The sequence below is a fragment of the Maniola jurtina genome, chromosome 25 (assembly GCF_905333055.1).
Source record: "Maniola jurtina chromosome 25, ilManJurt1.1, whole genome shotgun sequence".
NCBI lineage: Eukaryota > Metazoa > Arthropoda > Insecta > Lepidoptera > Nymphalidae > Maniola > Maniola jurtina.
The window spans coordinates 3,534,220-3,553,566 of record NC_060053.1 but is presented as its reverse complement, the minus strand read 5'-3'; the positions used below and the strand labels follow the sequence as shown (position 1 = coordinate 3,553,566).

General features: G+C 36.3%; 2 protein-coding genes across 2 annotated transcripts; both read left to right on the top strand.

The window, feature by feature from the left end:
• Nucleotides 1-431: 431 nt before the first annotated feature.
• On the top strand, nt 432-5,539 carry LOC123878028. Its single transcript, XM_045925054.1, has 4 exons — nt 432-549; nt 1,418-1,466; nt 4,318-4,490; nt 5,241-5,539. The coding sequence occupies exons 1-4, from the start codon at nt 490-492 to the stop codon at nt 5,514-5,516; spliced, it is 558 nt and encodes a 185-aa protein (XP_045781010.1). The 5' UTR covers nt 432-489; the 3' UTR covers nt 5,517-5,539.
• A 2,760-nt stretch (nt 5,540-8,299) lies between these two features.
• On the top strand, nt 8,300-19,175 carry LOC123878027. Its single transcript, XM_045925053.1, has 4 exons — nt 8,300-8,475; nt 14,816-15,025; nt 17,142-17,311; nt 18,892-19,175. Exons 1-4 carry the CDS (start codon nt 8,422-8,424, stop codon nt 19,142-19,144), a joined length of 687 nt encoding a protein of 228 aa, XP_045781009.1. The 5' UTR covers nt 8,300-8,421; the 3' UTR covers nt 19,145-19,175.
• Nucleotides 19,176-19,347: the final 172 nt, after the last annotated feature.

The window sequence follows — 19,347 nt, the reverse complement described above, 5'->3', positions numbered from 1 at the left end:
GAATCATGAATTTTGGTAGGTAGGTAGGTCTTATAGCACAAATAAAGGAAAAAATCCGAAAACCGTGAATTTCCCGGTTCTGTTTTTCCTTTTGAGATACGGAACCCTAAAAACCGCCACACCCCTTACAAGTTAGCCCGCTACCATCTTAGACTGCATCATCACTTACCATCAAATGAAATCGCAGTGATGGGCCCACTCGTAATGGAGTAAAAATAAAAAAACTCAATAAGATTACGTATAAACGGAATCTGGCAAATAAATTGTATCGCTCAATCATTATTATGTTTTAAGTTCAAAACCACTTAACAAAGTTTAAAAGCTTCCGAGTCTCCATCATCTGTACAGGCCCTTAAATGTGGAAATTAGCCTTAACGAGACAAATTGCTAATAATCTCCGCTCAAGTATAATTAATTAAGATGAATGTTTGTCCTTTAATTAAATCGTTTCAAGCGTGAGTTGAGATTGGCAGAGATTTTTTTATCAACATGTGCGTTGGACGGCTCCGGCTTTTATATATTGTGCTATTAATATTTTCGGTTATAAAGGTAAGATCTTATACTTTGCTTTTGTTTTAGGGCAGACTGGAATCTGTAGAATAGAAATATAATGTTAATGTAAAAAATATTTAGAATAGAATAGAATAGAATGATGTAGTCAAAGTCAAAGTGAAATAATTTATACATAGTTAGGCACTATTGTACTTTTTTTCATTGTTAATTGTTGAATTTGTAGTATGATATTAATATAATGGTATAATATATTGTTACTTACTTACGTAAACTTTTAATGTTAGTACGATGTTTTTTTCAACCTAATTTACATTTTATACTTTTTTCTTAAAGATATTAGCCATGCTAATCATAACTAATACTCCCCTTTCCCCTCCAATTAAGCGTAAAGCTTGTGCCAGGAGTGGGTACGACAATAGTTCAACGGGTGGGGTTTGAACCGCCATCCTTCCGGAATTCAGTCCGCTTCTCAACCGTTGAGCTATCGAGGCTCTAACTTGGTCTCTCCGTCACTCGCTTCATACAAACGTAGTTCCAATATCATTTGAATATTAAGCAACCAAAGTCCATGAAATTTTGCAGACATATTCTAGAAACTAATATCTATGTTTGTGGTTTTCCCGATTTCTGTTAAAATGTTCAATTTCAAAGTTACGCGGTCTTAAAGATTTACATACAAATCTTTGAGCCCCTGTAATTTTAAAACTACATATTTTTAGAAAAATCTAAAACACCACAGACACAGATATTAGTTTCTAGAATATGTCTGCAAAATTTCATGGACTTTGGTTGCTTAGTATTCAAAAGAAATTGGAACTACGATTGTATGAAGCGAGTGACGGAGAGAGCCCTGTAAACTTTGTCCCAAAATAACACGTTTCTTGTGGGTCAATTTTTTTTACAGAATGGATCTACAAATGTTCGGATTAATAACCTTCTCCAACTACTATCAAATAATAATAATAATAATAATAATAATTTTTATTTGATACTTATACATGGGTTACATATCAAGATTGAGATTCCTACCTTCTGCACTAGGAAATACCTGTATTGCAGAAGGTAGGAGTACAAAGTTTACTACAAGTACTTGTGTTTGTTTGTGTGGGCGTGTGTGTGTGTGTGTGTGTGCGGTGTGTATGCTCGCGCGCTATTTCTTGACTATTAAAATATTTTCTGTTTCGTCATAGCCCTTAGCTACCAGCCAGCTTTTAACTGCTCTGGTTAGATCGAATTTATTTATTCTGCTTATGTTGATACCTTTGCTAACCCTGTTAAATATATTATATGCATATGATGAGCGAAATTCGAATTGTGTTCCAGCAAAGCATGTATTTGTAAAATGTGTAGGGAGTTTGATTACTCTTTTGCTATTGTTTATAGTGCAAGGATCAATTTTAGAGTGGAAGCGCAAAATTATTGAACATAAGTATTGTTGTCGGACATTAAGTACATTGCATTCTTTATATAAATCATCAGTGGGATATCTAAATGGTTTTTTAAAAATAGTTTTAAGTAAAGTTCTGTGAGCGCGTTCTAGCCGCAACATAAAAGTTTTGCCAGCCCCACCCCATGCACATATGCAATAGGTCATAATCGAAAGACATAGTGACTTGTAGACCATCATAGTTGTTTCGATAGGGGCAATATCTCTTAGATTCCTAAATAATGGGATGAGTTTCTTGATTTTATTAGAAGTGTTATGGATATGAGTTGACCAGCTAAGATGTTCATCTAATGTAATTCCAAGATATTTAACAGTTGTCTCTTTGGTTAAAATGTCACAGCTACAACAAGCGTCTAGCCCACTTTTCCGATTACAAGGATAAGTGTGAATAGGAAGTTTAAAGTCTTTGTCTGGGTTATTCCGAATTGATGTACTGAAACACACATACTTTGTTTTCACGGTGTTGATTGTAAGTAGGTTGTCCTCTAACCATGTCGTGATTTGCTTAAGACCTTCTTCAGCAAGCAACTTCACTTCTTTCCAATCACTGCCTTCAAATAAAACCACAGTATCATCGGCAAAACAAAATATGCGTCCAGATTTTGGGGACAGATTACAAAGTGGATTTATATAACTAAGAAATAAGGTGGGGCCCAGAACACTCCCCTGGGGGACACCATATCTAATGTTAGTAAATTCACTGGTAACATTACCAATTTTAACGCATTGTTGTCTATCCCTAAGGTAGCTCTTGAACCAGTCTAATGTAATACCCCTAACACCCATGTCGGAAAGTCTGTCAAGCAAGATAGGGATTGACACAGTATCGAAGGCCTTTTGCAAGTCAAGGAAAATACCAATACATTTCCTTCCCTTATCAAGGCACTTTGTAATATGATTAGTCACTTCTAGTACCGCGTCCAAGGTAGATCTATTGGCTCTAAAACCGAATTGGTTGGATCCAAGGAGATTTTTCTGTTCAAGGTACTTTATTAGTCTAGCGTTCACCACTTTTTCCACTATCTTACTTAATACACTTAATAGCGATATAGGTCTGTAGTTAGAAATTGACTCTTTGTCTCCACTTTTATATACTGGAATTACGACTGCTTTTTTGAAACTATCAGGAAAAACACCAGTAGATAAACTTAAATTCACCAGATGAACTATGGGTTCTAAGAGTAGATTTTTAAATCTTTTAATAAAGTACGTAGCTATTTGATCATGGCCTGGAGCACTGCTAGATTTTAGCTTTAAGATAATTTTATGAATTTCGCATATATCAGTGGGATAGAACATTAGTGAATTAAGGGGTGCATCGGATGCCATATTGGGATTATTATTTTTGCACTGCGCTCCCAATTTATTAATAATTGAAGTTGCAAGGTTATGCCCTATACTAGTAAAGTATTTATTAACCTGAGCTAATGACTCCTTAGGGGTGTTCATGATATTTATCAAGGCTGTAGCAGGCGCATTTGATGTAGGTAGGTTACAAATTTCTTTTACTGTGTCCCAAGTGCCTTTAGAATTACCTGCATTTTGTTTTAACTTTCCTTGTAAGTAGTTTCGTTTAAGTGACTTCAGTAAAGAGTTACAAGCATTTCTATACTGCGTATATGTAATTTTATTTAGTTCTGTTGGAGATTTTTTAAATATTCTATGAAGGCTATCCCTTTTTTTCATACATTTAACAATGCTATAATTAATCCATGGTTTAATAGGTTTTAGTTTTTTAGGAACAGTTGAGACATGTGTATTACTAATGATTATGTCCTTAATATTGTCAACTAGGAAATTTGCTGCAAAATTAGTGTCACTTGAGCTGAAATAGTTTACCCAGTCTAACTGTGTTAAGCTTTCCTCCATAGCTTTGTAGTTGTGAATATGCCTAGTTACATTTTGTGTTGATGAGTGTATTACTTTGTTACGTAGTTTTAAATTTAATAAAATAGGGGCATGGTCTGTTATTGTAGGTTCAAAGACAAAAGTTCTTGAATCGTTTATGTTTTTGATAGCAAAGTGATCAAGACAACGTAATTCTCTCGTAGGACAATTGACAGCTGGTATGAGAGCATTTAAAGCGAGAATATTTTGATACTCTTGGCTATAAGAACAGTGACTATCAGGTAAAAGGTCAAGGTTTAAGTCTCCAGTTAAGATGATTCGCCTATATTTTTTGCTTTCCAAAAACGTACCAAGAGATTCCAAAAACAGTTGCGGGTTACGAAAGCCTGCTGGACGGTATAAAGCTATAATATGAATATCCTTGAAAGTAATTATAAGACAGTTGGCCTCTGAAATTGAAGCTTCAAAAGTCGAGGCATGTATATGTGTTCTAATGTATACAATGCCAAATGCCAATGTGAAACCACCTTTCATAGCAATTCTCTATCCACAAGGGAAAAATACAAGGGAAAGTAATTATCTCAAAACTGAAGTGGATCTTACTGACGATATCGTTCCAGAAATTGACTCTTTGGATCCACCACATGATGAGAAAGCTTATTTACTGTACCATGTGTTAAGGGTAAAAATTGATATTTTTTATTATTTTAAGGTCTTTGATTTTGTAATTATTCGAAACAACTATAGTTTCTAAGGAAAAGGTGACTGAATAACGTCTAGCTCAAATTACTGGTCGGATCGGGCTGCAATTCGGATACAGGTAGCTATTATGGCGCTAAGAAAGGTTTTTGGAAAGTGACCTCCTTAGGTGGTCAAATAGGGGTTTGAAATAGTTGTAACGGAAAAGCACATTTATGAGAACCTAATTATTTTGTACTAGAGGATGCCCGCGACTTCGTCCGCGTGGATTTAGGTTTTTAAAGATCCTGTGGGAACTGTTGGATTTTCCGGGATAAAAAGTTGCCTATGTCAATTACAGGGACGCAAGCTACCTCGGTACATACAAATCGGTTAAGCGGATGGGTTTTTGGCAATCCCGTGGGAACTCTTTGATTTCCCGGGATGAAAAGTAGCCTATATCCGTCCTCGGGATATAAGGTGACCCTGTACCAAATTTCGTCAGAATCGTTAAACTGTTGGGCCGTGAAAAGGTAGCAGACAGACAGACAGACACACTTTCGCATTTATAATATTAGTATGGATAGAACGAATTTCTTTGACAATCAATATGTGCCTAACTATAGCTCTTGTAGAATACAAGAGCAAGTACCATATTATGAGAAAAATTCCCATTTTTCTTCACGCTTTTCTATCATTTACATAATCCGTGAAGTTATAAAGTAACCATACTTTACGATTGTATATTTCAAAGACCACCGAAGAGCGAGAGCACATAGACCCGGAAGCAGCTATGAAATTCGAGCAGACCAAAGATATACTCCGTCAAGCTCTGCGCAAAAGATGTAACCAATTAAACTCATGCTACTCTGAATGTCCTAAGAAACAAACAAGGCATTTTAAGTGCACTATGGAATGCCAAGAAACGTATGACAACTACGATGTATGCCAGGACCAGGAACAGGAGAAAACATGTAAGAGACCGAAATGTGGAAAAACTATGCCACCTAAATGGTATCGCCATAAATAATAATAACAAATAAAATGGGATTATATAGCATCGCCTTTTATTTCATGAACAACTAGCTGACGCCCGCGACTTTGTCCGCGTCGAAATCCCTTGGAAACTCTTTGATTTTCCGGGATAAAAAGTAGCCTATGTGCTAATCCAGGATATTATCTATCTCCATTCCGAATTTCAGCCAAATCCGTTCAGTGGTTTTTGCGTGAAGGAGTAACAAACATACACACACACACACACTTACACACAAACTTTCGCCTTTATAATATTAGTGTGATGTGAAGTGTGATCTCTACTGGGCCAGACATTGCCCCCAACACAGGGAGGAACCTCCCTATTTTCGGGACAATGCGCATAGAAACTTATCAGCTTTTAAAAAATAACGAAGCTCTGGCGCTCACGGGTTCATTCTCTATAATATATTATTATATTTATTCCGAATTGTCTGTTTGTTTTATCACATAAAAAAAATGGTGAACAGAATATTGTCTTCATAAAAAAAGGTATTCCTATTTTTATTTCACAATATTATATTATAGTGTTAAAAAGAACGACCAAAACTCTTAGAACTTTCTTCAAACTATTTGAGCAACTTAAAAAACACGACTGCACTGCCATATTGAACTTTTTCAAAAGCCAGTGTCACTCGGGATGATGTAAGGATTCTAACAAAATGTACTCCATACATCCTTGGTTCAGGCTTTTAGAAGTTATGGTGGAACAAAGAAACTTACATACATACATGAACCCTGAAAACCTTTTTCTCTTTTTTTGGGCAGTCGTGAAAAATAGTACAGCAATGTACAGAATTGAATCAAAAATCCAAGTTAGTCCCTTGAATAGAAATAGTGAGTGCTTCTGTGCACGCCTCTCGTAAAAATATTGTCAACGAAAATTTTTCGCAAATCTCATTCTATCCTCTTGACATGCTCCCGTACATTAAGCAACACGTCTAAGAGTAGATAAAACATTCGTTAAGGGTAGGTACAATTCTTACGGGTTTCTCCATACAAATGTATTACGCCTATTATTCTATTGTTTGATGTTCTAGATCTATAACTAAGCCATACATTGTTTCATCTCTCCATTATCTATGCCTTAAAAGAATTAATACAGTAAAATTGTATTTATTTTAAAAGTTATGGCCCTTGAAAAATCTCTATTTTAGGGCAAATTTTGAGGCAAATTCGTAGGTAAACTATATAAAAAACTAGAAAATTGGAAAATTAACAACTTCATGTCACGCTGTACTTCATAATAATTTAAAACATCTTTACTTTATGTAAGAAAAAAAGGTTTTATTCTGCCAAAAATAGGCGTAATTCTAAACGTCGATTAGCAATTTCACTTTACCGTTTTTGACTAAAAAATCTTGAATCTCAAGCAAAATTCATTCACCTATCCTCTCTCATGTTGAGGTACACTTAAAGAATTATGATTTCAACAAGAAATCATCAACAATTCACGCTCGGTAGATCCTCCATTTATTTTTGGACCGAGTGGACTATTACTTTGGCAGACGGCATCGCTGCTTATACCTTCTCCCTCTCGAGAGGAAGAACAGCTTACTTTTTGGCTTCAATCTGATCATCGAAGCGTGCTCTCGAGAAGCCAGTCGCTTTTCAGACTTCGATAAAATATTTTAAGACACTCAAAGCACGCCGCGATGTAGGAATGTCACAGGAATGCCTTGGAAAACTGCTTTCAGGTGTAGGGTAGCCATTTTATATGAGGACATTCTCAGTACATTTTTCAACATCTTCCATGCAACGACCTTTACTATGTATTCAGTACTACGCATAAGATGTGTCATTCCAAACAAAAAAACCGGGCAAGTGCAAGTCAGACTCGCGCACTGAGGGTTCTGTACTCGGGATTTTTTCCGACATTTTTCACCATAAATCAAAAACTATTATGCATAAAAATAAATAAAACTGTTTTAGAATGTACAGGTAAATCGCTTTCATATGATACCCCACTTGGTATAGTTTACTTACTTTGAAAATTTTAATACTCATTTTTTTTTTAATGATGTGACCAGTTTACGGTTTTCGGATTTGTTCCTTTACTTGTGCTATAAGACCTACCTACCTACCAAGTTTCATGATTCTAGGTCAACGAGAAGTACCCTATAGGTTTTCATGACGGACGGACGGACGGACAGACGAACAGACAGACAGACAACAAAGTGTTCCTATAAGGGTTCTGTTTTTCCTTTTGAGGTACGGAACTCTAAAAATATGAGGTGCAACTCATTTTTAAGGGCCCGTTGTGCCAGATCCTCTTTCCACGTACAGCAAACTGTGGAATCAACTTCCTTCGGCGGTGTTCCCATTAGATTACAACATGGGGTTATTCAGGGGTCGGAAACGCATTGGCGGTTCCCTTCGTGCTGCAAATATTCGTGGGTGACGGTAACCACTTAACATTAAGTGAACCGACTGGTCGTTTACTCGCTATATTTTTTTTAGGGTTCCGTACCTGAAGCGTTCCAACGGGACCCTATTAATAGGCCTGTACTATCCGTCCGTCTGTTCGTCAATCGTCCATCCGTTCATCTGTCTGTTAGCGGACTACATCTCGTGAACATATCGTGGAGTGATACATAACAAGTAGAGAGTTAAGATTTTCATACAATGTGTAATAATATAAGGATTTACCTATATTATATAAATGCATATAGACGTATAATATTATACAGCTACAAAATATTAACTAAGTAGGTATACGAAAAGTAAAGCGAAAATTTAATTAGCAAAATCCGAGCGAAAGATATTAATATCGGCATAAAAGTAAACCTCTTAATCAGGAAATAATTAATCGATCTGATTAAAATTATTGAAGCGAAAATTTGCTGAAATACGTTTCAATCAAGTATTCTCGGAAACGACGCCGCAGAAATTATACAAAAATAATGTCCTCTAAAACTTTTTTGGAAATATCGTTTTTTATTACATTACTGGTTCTAGTAAGTTTTACTTATTTTATTCGAAAGCAAACCAACTTTTCTAGGATCTTAACTGTCTTTTTTTAACTCGCGACCCAAAAAGAGGGGTGTTATAAGTTTGACGTGTGTATCTTTTTATTTTTTATTTTATTTTATTTTATTCGACTAACCTACAACTTTTATACATAAAATATTTACAAAAATATAATTGTTTATAGCTAAAAAGATACTTAGTATAAACGTTAATAAAAGGCTAGTACAAAAGATTTAGGTACAATGATATTTTAAAAGGTTAGTAGGTAGTAAAGTGGGGTTAGATGCAATAATGAATATAAATATTAAATTAACACGTTACATCATTAAATCTCTTACAAACTAATTAACTCCCTTACGCAGGGAGGCAATGACGTTACGACGAAAGCAGGTCGTCGTAGAATTAAAAATGTTGAGTTGCCGATGTTTGTGATGAAGCATATTAAATTGATGACAAATGCGATTGATGAAGGAGTGCTGCGCAAAAACAGTGCGGCAGGGCTTAGTTGGAAATACGTTATAAGTGCAAGTTTTTCGTTTAGGGATTTTACAATTCACACCTATTTTTGATAATAGAGAGGTATCAGTTTTATGATTGATGATTTTATGCAGTAGCATTGTATCAAGTAGCATACGTCGAATGCACAGGGAATCGAGCCTGAAATACTTCAACTTGTCCTCATAAGAGGAATGAACAAGCTTTCTGTTGAATTTGAATAGAAGTTTTCGTAAAAAACGTCTTTGCAGGGACTCAACGGTGTCAGCATACGTTTTGTGGTAAGGGGACCAAACTGGAGCACCATATTCTAGGGTACTACGAATAAGACTTTTATAAAGATGCATTAGACTTAACGGGTTTTTAAAGCCTCTCGTAATTCTGAAAATAAATCCCATCATTTTATTAGCTTTTGTAACTATGTTATTTATGTGTAATTTAAATGTTAGGGATGTATCAAAAATTATTCCAAGATCTCTAGCATCAGTCTTAGTGGACAGTTTATTATTTTCAATTGAATAATCAAATTTAACTTTATTGCTTTTTTTTGTAAAACTAAGTATAAAGCATTTGCTTATATTTAGACACATATCATTTTGGTCACACCACAATTTGACAGAATCTAGATCCCTTTGTAGCGATATGCAATCTTGGACATTATTTATGGCAGCAAATATCTTTAAATCATCTGCATAAAGGAGGCAGTTGTTTTTTATTATTGATGTAATGTCATTAATAAAAATAATGAAGAGCAGAGGACCCAGGTGCGATCCCTGAGGTACTCCAGATGGAACCGTTATTGGTATAGAGTAAAACCCGTTTACTGCAACTATTTGGGATCTGTTTGTGACGTATGATATAACCCACCGAAGTAAATCTCCATGGAGCCCATATCTTTCCAGTTTTAGAAAAAGTAACCGATGATTCACTTTGTCGAATGCCTTTTGGAAATCAGTATACACCGCATCAACTTGTTTTTTATTGTCAAGACAATTAATTAAGAAATTCGAATATTCGACAAGATTTGTGACAGTTGATTTATTTTTAACAAAACCATGCTGTTGCGGAGAAATTAGCGGTTGAAATAAATAATAAATGTAATCATAAACAATACTTTCAAATAATTTGGCAGAGCAATTTAAAATGCATATAGGACGATAATTGCTACATTCAGTTTTGGTACCTGCTTTAAAGATAGGAATTACATGAGCAATTTTCCATAGTTCCGGAAAGCATCCATTACTCAAAGATTTGTTGAAAATTAACACCAAAGGTACTGCAAGCTCTTTACCGCACGATTTTATAAAAAACGAGGGAATTCCATCAGGTCCGGGGCCCTTGTTCCCATCCAGAGACTTAATCTTATTCAAAATCTCGCTTTCAGATAGTTTTAACTTGCTTATAGTGTTTATGTGAGTGTCTGCAAAGCAGGAGCTTAATGATGTGTTATGGTTGTCTTGAACATACACCGATGCGAAATAATCCGAAAATAACTGACAAATTTCAAACCCGGTTGTTGCAACTCGTTTATCATAACTAAGAGTCTGTGGCATTGTATTACATTTTCGTTTGGACTTAGTAAAGTTCCAAAAAAGTTTATCGTTACAAGCTAGAAGAGACATTTCGACATTGTTTGTATATGCATTGTAACACTCCTTCATCAGTCTCTGAGCCCTAGATCTGAGAAGAGAAAATGTATCATAGTCTCTAGGGTTATTATACATTTTGTATTTTGCGTGCGCTTTCTGTTTTTCTTTTAGACATTTAATTAGTGGTTGACTGAACCAGACAGGTTGTTTGTCTTTGAATTGCTTTTTATATGGTGTATTATTTTTTATAATTAAATATAGTGTATCATAAAAAGTGTTAACAAGATCGTTAATATTGCCCGATGACAGTAGTGAATACCAATCGATATTATTTAGTTCCTTTTTAATAGAAATGTAATCACTTTTTCTGTAGTTAAAAACCAGATTGGAAGAATTTTTCCTTAAATAGTTTGTAATGTTAAGTTTAATATCTATTTCGAAAGAGGGGTGATGTATGTCTTCTTTACACAATGCGAGGGCTGGCGCAAGTTTGACGTTCGGAATGTTAGTAAGAAAAATATCTAGAGTTCTTTTGTTACTATTTTTTATATAATTATACTGACTTAACCCACCAAGAGACATAAGTTGCAGTAATAACCGCGATTTCAGGTCATAAGAGATACAATTTGGAGTCACTGCTTTCGTCGTATCGCCATTCCAATCAATTGAAGGTGTATTAAAGTCACCAAGTATAATAACAGATCCATCATGTTCAGAAATAAAATCATTAGTCTTGTCATAAAACCTTTGCAAGCGATCAATTGATACATCAGGGGGTAAGTATACCAAGCACAAGGTAATACTTTTTCCTGTATTAAGAGATAGCCATATGCATTCGGAGTCACTTTCTAAATGAGAAAGTCTAAGTGCCGAAATATTTTTCTTAATTGCTACAAGGATACCACCCCCGGATTGTTTATGACTATTTGATGAATCCCTATCACGTCTAAAAATGGTGTAACGACTGTCCAAAAATTCAGTATTGCTAATTGAGCTATCAAGGTTAGTTTCAGTTAAACAAATAACATCATAATCACTATTTAACACATTAAAGTAAAATTCATTTAGTTTTGTGCGAAATCTATTAACGTTTTGATAGAAAAATAACATAGCAAGCATATAAACATATTTATAACAAAAAGATGCATATATATAATTAAATAAAAATTAAAAATCTATCACAATTTACTCAAGACATCTGCATTTTTAATATATATAGCAGCACTACTATCATTTTTACGTAGAAAAACTTTCCCATTCTTGACCCATACATACTTATATTGTTTTTCTTTTTTAAACTTGCGCGCCGCAGCGTAAACACCCTTACATTCCGGTGTGAGATGCTCTGATATGTATATCAAGCTCTTTTCGCCATTTATTCCCAAATCAACAGAGTTAAGCATGTCGTCGGAGTGCAGTTTATTGTATCTGTGCGCCGCTGATATAACATAATCGCGTTGTCTAGAAGACTGTAACGTTATAACTATGTTTCTGGGACGGTTCGAATTATTATTATTCATCTTTGGCACACGACTACAGAATGATAGTGAGTCTTCAGAAAATTGCAATGATAACTTGTCAAACAGATTTTTTACTATGCCAAGAATATTCTCGTTCTTTCGCTCAGGTACTGATTGTATTTCCACGTTGTGACTTCTTGAGATACTTTCTAACATACTAACTTTAGATTGCAAATAAGCCAGCTGCTTGTTGTCGCTCGAACTACGCATTTCTGTCATTTCTGTAGTATGTTTTTTTAAGTCACGTGACATATCATCATACTGTGCCGATATAAAATTTAATGATGATTTTAATTCATCAATAGTTGACTCCATTTCAGTAAATTTCTCGCCGTGCCTAATTAAACTAGCTCCATTTCGCTGAGTATCCGTTTGCAGCATGCCCACCGTCGACATTAAACCGTCGAAATCCGAGCGGATTGTAGACATTTGAAGGGTTAACTCGCTCACATCGCCTTTTAGATCACTTAGTACTAAGTTGAAAGAATCAAGTTTTTTTTCCTGAAGTTGAAATTGATTAATCATGTCGAGGCGAAGATTCCTGATTTCTGCCAGAATAATATTGTCACTGTTTTTGTTGCTATTGCTGTCTTTGATTGTCTCTGCAGTACTGTCATCGATATCGATAATACTTGATTGTTGGGGCTTAGTCTGTCGGACAGGCGTATTCGTGTTATCGCCACCCTTGCGCGCAGCAGCGGTACAGGCAGGACAAGCCCAGGTCGCTCTGGGTGGGTTTGGATCACTAGTGACGCACTCTAGATGGTACATAAGGAGACACTTAGTACATTTAATGCGTTTATGCGTCACGAGAACCGCCATATTACAAGCAGAACATTCACTAGCCATTTTATAAAGTTATTGTTGTCATACATAGAAAAACGACTCAAACTAACCTCTTCAGACTCCTCTATATCAGTGAAATCCCAACAAAATCACTTAATCATGTATTAATAATGTTTAAAACACAATAATTTATATAATAATATTGTAATTACGCTGCAGTCCGACACTTGTTATGTCATACATACTTCCATCGCGCGCAGTAAAGGCAAGTTTGTATAATCATTAAATATAGGTTTATTGATTACGGTTAGCAAAGTTTATGTTTATATCACTTTTACTGAACACTAAATTTGATATCCACACAATAATTTACTTGAAATATACATTTGATCAATTAAAATTAGTTAAAAACGTAAGACAAAAACAATAATACGTGCAGTTTCATTTCTACCCACAAGTATCTGTGTATCTGTGTGTCTGTGTATCTGTCTGTGGCATCGTAGCTCCTAAACGAATGAACCGATTTTAATTTAGTTTTTTTTGTTTGAAAGGTGGCTTGATCGAGAGTGTTCTTAGCTATAATCGAAGAAAATCGGTTCAGCCGTTTGAAAGTTATCAGCTCTTTCTAGTTACTGTAACCTTCACTTGTCGGGGTTGTTAGACATTTTTAATGTATACTGACTTGAATGCAATGAAACCTGCAGGCAAGTGATGATGCAGCCTAAGATAAAGTGTACTTGCCTAGAAGATGTAAATTCACTCTCGAAGATACCAATATTAAAAGTGGGAGAGAAAACTGATTGTTGTAGTAATCATGCAGTATAGAAGGAAGCGGGTTAACCTAGAAGGGGTATGGCAGTTTTATTAAACCCATAACCCTGATCGCTTTCAAACCTACAGTCGTGATTTTTACATGGGTATAGTTAAAGAACTGGAGAGTGACATAGGCTACTTTTTACCCTGGAAAATTAACGGGTTCCCACGGGATTTTTGAAAATCTTAATCGACGCGGACCAAGTCGTGGGCATAGCTAGTCTTTTTTTTTTCCTCTCTCGCCTGGCTTTACAAAGATTAGCCAATGTCAAATGTTTGTAGTTATTTGTAACAAGTTAGTTAAACTATACAAGTATGGACCCGGTCTGTGCCGGCGCTCGCCGACATACGTACGGCACCCCCTTAGAGCGCCTTCCAGTCAGTTTTAACAAAGAAAACACTCCAAAAAGGCAGAACACGCCCGCCAGCTAACACCAACACAGACGAAGTCACATAGCTAGTCTAGTATACAAGTGTAAATTAAAAATTTTCAACACCCCCGACAAATTATTTTCAAATAAATAATTATGTATATCTAGGCAACGTCCATCTTGACAGCTTGTCAAGATGGACGTTTGTCAATTGACACATGAATATTATGAACCTAAGGGTTATCTAACCTTATTTTCTACAAGAAAACTAGAAAATAGCTGATAACTTTTAAACTGCTGAACCAATTTTTTTTGGATTATAGCTAAGAACACTCTCGATCAAGCCACCTTTCAAACAAAAAAAAGTAAATTAAAATCGGTTCATTCGTTTAGGCGCTACGATGCCACAGACAGATACATAGATACACAGATACACAGACACACAGATCCACAGATACACACGTCAAACTTATAACACCCCTCTTTTTGGGTCGGGGGTTAAAAACACATCTAGTGCGCTACAGGTTGAGATGGCAACCGGGGTGGGAACGCCCCGCACACACGCACAGCCCTTGTGTGGTGAGCGACGGTGACGTGCGGGTGTGCGGGGCGTCCCCCCGCCTCACACCCCAATTGCCATCTCAATCTGTCACGTACCTACTATAAGTAGTATAATTCGCCTCCGGTCTACGTTTAAAAGCTGCGTTCACGCATCAACAGACCTCTAAAACTAACAAAATTATTAAATTACAGGCACAGCAAAACACCGAGGCAACCAAACGCGACTCCTCAAACCTTCTATCCTTATTAACTAACAGGCAGCATCAGCATAAACAACCGCTGATCATTGTCCTTGGTAGAGACACTGCAGTCAAGAACAGAGCTCGTGTGGACCAGGTCTCATCATCGGACACTAGTGATGAGGATGTGTATCTAGTACATCATTTGTTGGGTTACGATCAGGTATATTTTATTCGGCGCAATACAGCCCCATGTTGTTTTTTTTTTTTTTTTTGAAAAAATTTTCATAAGAAAAATAAAACCGACTTCAAAAACCACAAGCACTAAAAAGTAATAAATAATTTTTGTTTAGTTACACATGTAATGTACCTAGGTATGAAGTCGAGCGAGCATAATAAAACAAAATTAGATCCAAATGTGAAGCTCGCCCGACTTCATACCTAGGTACATTACCCGTGTAACTAAACTAAAATTATTTATTACTTTTTAGTGCTTAGTGGTGTTTGAAGTCGGTTTTATTTTTCTTTTGAAATTTTTTTATTTCACAATTTTTAGTGGCCCCACTGTACTATAATATGCTATGCCCAGTTAAAACCCTACTGTTTACTAAGCTATTACACTGATCGCGAGCAATTTGCTCTTATCCATTGAGGAGTTCTGTTCTCCATCTCCGAAGATATTCATCAGATCTTCACTAAATTTATATGGGGCCACCTGCACAGTATACCCTTTCAAACAAAAAAAAAAATTCCAAATCGGTTGTGGGGTCTTTGAGTAATCGGTGAACATACATTAAAAAAAAAATGATTCTGACGAATTGAGAACCTCCTCCTTTTTTTGAAGTCGGTTAAAAAGTTTATAGCCAGCGTCACTTGGGATCATGCAAGAATTCTAACTATACTTCGTACATCCAGATCTATTCCGGTATAAAAAAAATTCACATAGGTGTTTTGCGCAGTCATCTAAAAAAACTGGCCAAGTGCGAGTCAGACTCGCGCACTGAGGGTTCCATACTTGGCTATTTTATCCGACATTTTGCACGATAAATCAAAAACTATTATGCATAGAAATAAATAAAAATCTGTTTTAGAATATACAACTAAAGTTCTTTCATATGATACCCCACTTGGTATAGTAGTTATCTTACTTTGAAAATTGAAACATATTTTAATTTATTTTTCTGTGATGTAACCACAAATTCACTGTTTTCGGATTTATTCCCTTACATGTACTATAAGACCTACCTATCTGCCAAATTTCATGATTCTAGGTCAACGGGAAGTACCCTATAGGTTTTCTTGACGGATACGACGGACGGACGGACAGACATACAGACAGACAGACAACAAAGTGATCCTATAAGGGTTCCGTTTTTCCTTTTGTGGTACGGAGCCCTAAAAAGTAAATACAGGTACGGAAATAGAAAATGCAAACTGGCAATTTATTCCGTTAATTTATAGTCCGCTTTACCGTCTCTTCAAAAATGAGAGCTCCAACTGGTTACTGGACTCCAACTATTTGAAATTGGTTTTAATTGCGAAGTCCATACTCCACGGATGTTGATTTCAGCAATATTTTTTACTAACGACTACTAAAACCAATTTTTTTTAGAACACGAAAGTTTTCATGCAGGTAAAAGTTTAGTTTGCAAAACGAATTAAAAAACCATTTAAAAATGCGCCAGTGTTTTTTTTAAATGTGAGCACCTAGGTCCTAGATAAATATGCAGGTTTAGTATAGGTAATTCAGAAGTGTATTTTTAATACAAAAACGGACTTAAGACTGCACGTCCACAACAGCGAGAGGTATGCAGGTTCAATCCTGCCGGTTGCACAATTTTTGATTGAATATAGGTATCTATTTTTAGGGTTCCTTACCTCAAAAGGAAAAACGGAACCCTTATAGGATCACTTTGTTGTCTGTCTGTCTGTCCGTCCGTCCGTCCGTCCATCCGTCCGTCGTGGCTGTCAAGAAAACCTATAGGGTACTTCCCGTTGACCTAGAATCATGAAATTTGGCAAGTAGGTAGGTCTAACACATTTAAAATTTTTTGGTGCTGTAACCACAAATTCACAGTTTTCAGATTTATTCCTTTACTTGTGCTATAAGACTTAGATACCTGCCCATAATTCTAGGTCATTGGGAAATACCCTCTAGGTTTTCTTGACAGACGGACAGACACGAAAGACGGACAGACAGACTGGTTTTTTTTTTTTAAACTGGGTTGGGAAAGTTTTTTGAGGTCAAATTATAGCCATGTTTATGAAAATCAATCGGATGAACGATGCGCGAACATAATATACATAGTAACTAAAATATTTTTTAATTCATTTCAAAGAATAAAGGAATACAGCATCATGTAAAGAACAAAAAGAGTACGAAAAAACCACATCAGCGAGAAGAGAAGAAGAGGCAGCGGTTCAGACTTCAAGGAATCAGAGAAGAAGACAGAGATAAAACCGTGCTACGATCGCCCATTGTGAAGAAACTGTTGAGAATTTCCAACAGGTAAGGTTTTTGTTTCTATACAGATACGGGTTAGCCCTTGACTGCAATCTCATCTGGTGGTTAGTGATGATGAAGTCTATGGAAGCGGGCTAACCTGGAAGGGGTGCGACAGTTTCTATTAAAACTTTACCCCTTTGGTTTCTACACTGAACACTAAATCGCTCGGCGGCACGGTATTGCTTGAAGCAATCTCCACCAGGCAACCTTTGCCGAAAGAAGCTAGTGTTGGATAGTATTAACACGCAAATAATTATTTAGAGGAAAATTATTTATACATATTATTATACTAGCTGTGCCCGCGACTTCGTTCGCGTGGAATAGCTCTCAGCGCGTATTGCCACGGACGCTCAGGCGCGAGGCGTGTAGTACCTACTCTGTACGTTAAAAATGTTCGCCGTGATTCTTTGACATAACTTTTTTATTTATGAACCGATTGACATGAAATAAACACTAAATGTTAAGTGAAGCTTACTACAATATATCAGTGAAAACCGTATCTAAATCGAATAAGCCGTTTCTGATATTAGCGTGCATAAACACACAGACAAACAGACAAACAGACAAAAAAAAATTAATTACAATTTCGGGTTCGGCATCGATATAATAACAACTTTTTTTTATATATTTCCATTGTACAGACACCACTTTTCTACAATTTTATTATATGTATAGATTTAATTATTACATTAACTAGCTGATGCCCGCAGCTTCGCCCGCGTGGATTTAGATTTTTAAAAATCCCGTGGGAACTTTTGATTTCCCAGGACAAAAGTAGCCTAATCGTAATAGCCCGTCCCCGGGGTGCAACGTGTTTCTGTACCACGTAAAACATTTAAACGCACGATCCCTTAAAAATCCCACGGGAACACCATGATTTAGGAATGCGATTCCTTACAGCATCAGGGTTGAGGAGTTGAGTCCTCGAGGTCAACGACAGTCTTTACTTGGTAGCAGCCATGCAGCGTATGATAACTGATAAATAAAAATGCCGCTACATATTATCACTTGTATTACTTGGGCTGTATTTACAACATGTGCCTTGGTTACAATTAAAACTGTGGTAGAAAAACGAGGGCCGGAGCTTGATGCTAGACCGAGGTGTTGCGGTCTTGATGTTTCTAAGGTGAATCCGCTGCCCGGAGTTCGCCCAGGCCAGCAGGATATTTTGAATCGTTCCGTATCCAAATTGTGTTCTCTAAGTGACAGCTGCAAAGTGTGTTGCTTTCTTCGCAGCTGCCGGTCTTAAAAGAGGCTGCATGCCTCTACACTTGGTATACCTTCAATATCAATCCGACAGTTTCATGAGAAGCTAGTGTTGGATAGTATTAACACGTAGAGAATTATTATTATTATTATTATTTTTTAATAAAGAATGTGAGCCATGCTAATCATGACTAATACTCTCCTTTCCCCTCCAATTAAGCGTACAGCTTGTGCCAGGAGTGGGCACGACAATAGTGCAACGGGTGGAGTTGGAACCGCTGACCTTACGGAATTCAGTCCGCTCCTCAACCGTTGAGCTATCGAGGCTCTATAATTTAGAGGAACCATCAAAATAACACTCTTTTTCTCACCAACAGCTTACGGTGCGCGGCCAAAAACGAATGCCAAGACAAATGCACCAGCAAAAAGAATGTTGTTTTTGAATTAACCAAATGCCAATTTCAATGTGATGTTAAATATGACTGTGATGAAGAAAAGGAGGAAATAGAAGAAGAGAAAGATGACTGTGAAGATGACAAATATGGCTCCTGTAATGGATCTAATGAACAGGGGGAAATGAGTGGTAGTACTAAAGGTGTAAAAATTGAATTCGGTCAACTAAGAAGTTGATTTACCTATATTAAATAAATTTTATGAGTTATTACTGTTTTATTTAACCGCTAACAACCATAAATACAAGTGTAAATTAAAAAATTATAGCATCCCCGAGAAGTGAAGGTTACAGTAACTAGAAAAGAGCTGATAACTTTCAAACGGCTGAACCGATTTTTTTGGATTAAAGCTAAGAACACTCTCGATCAAGCCACCTTTCA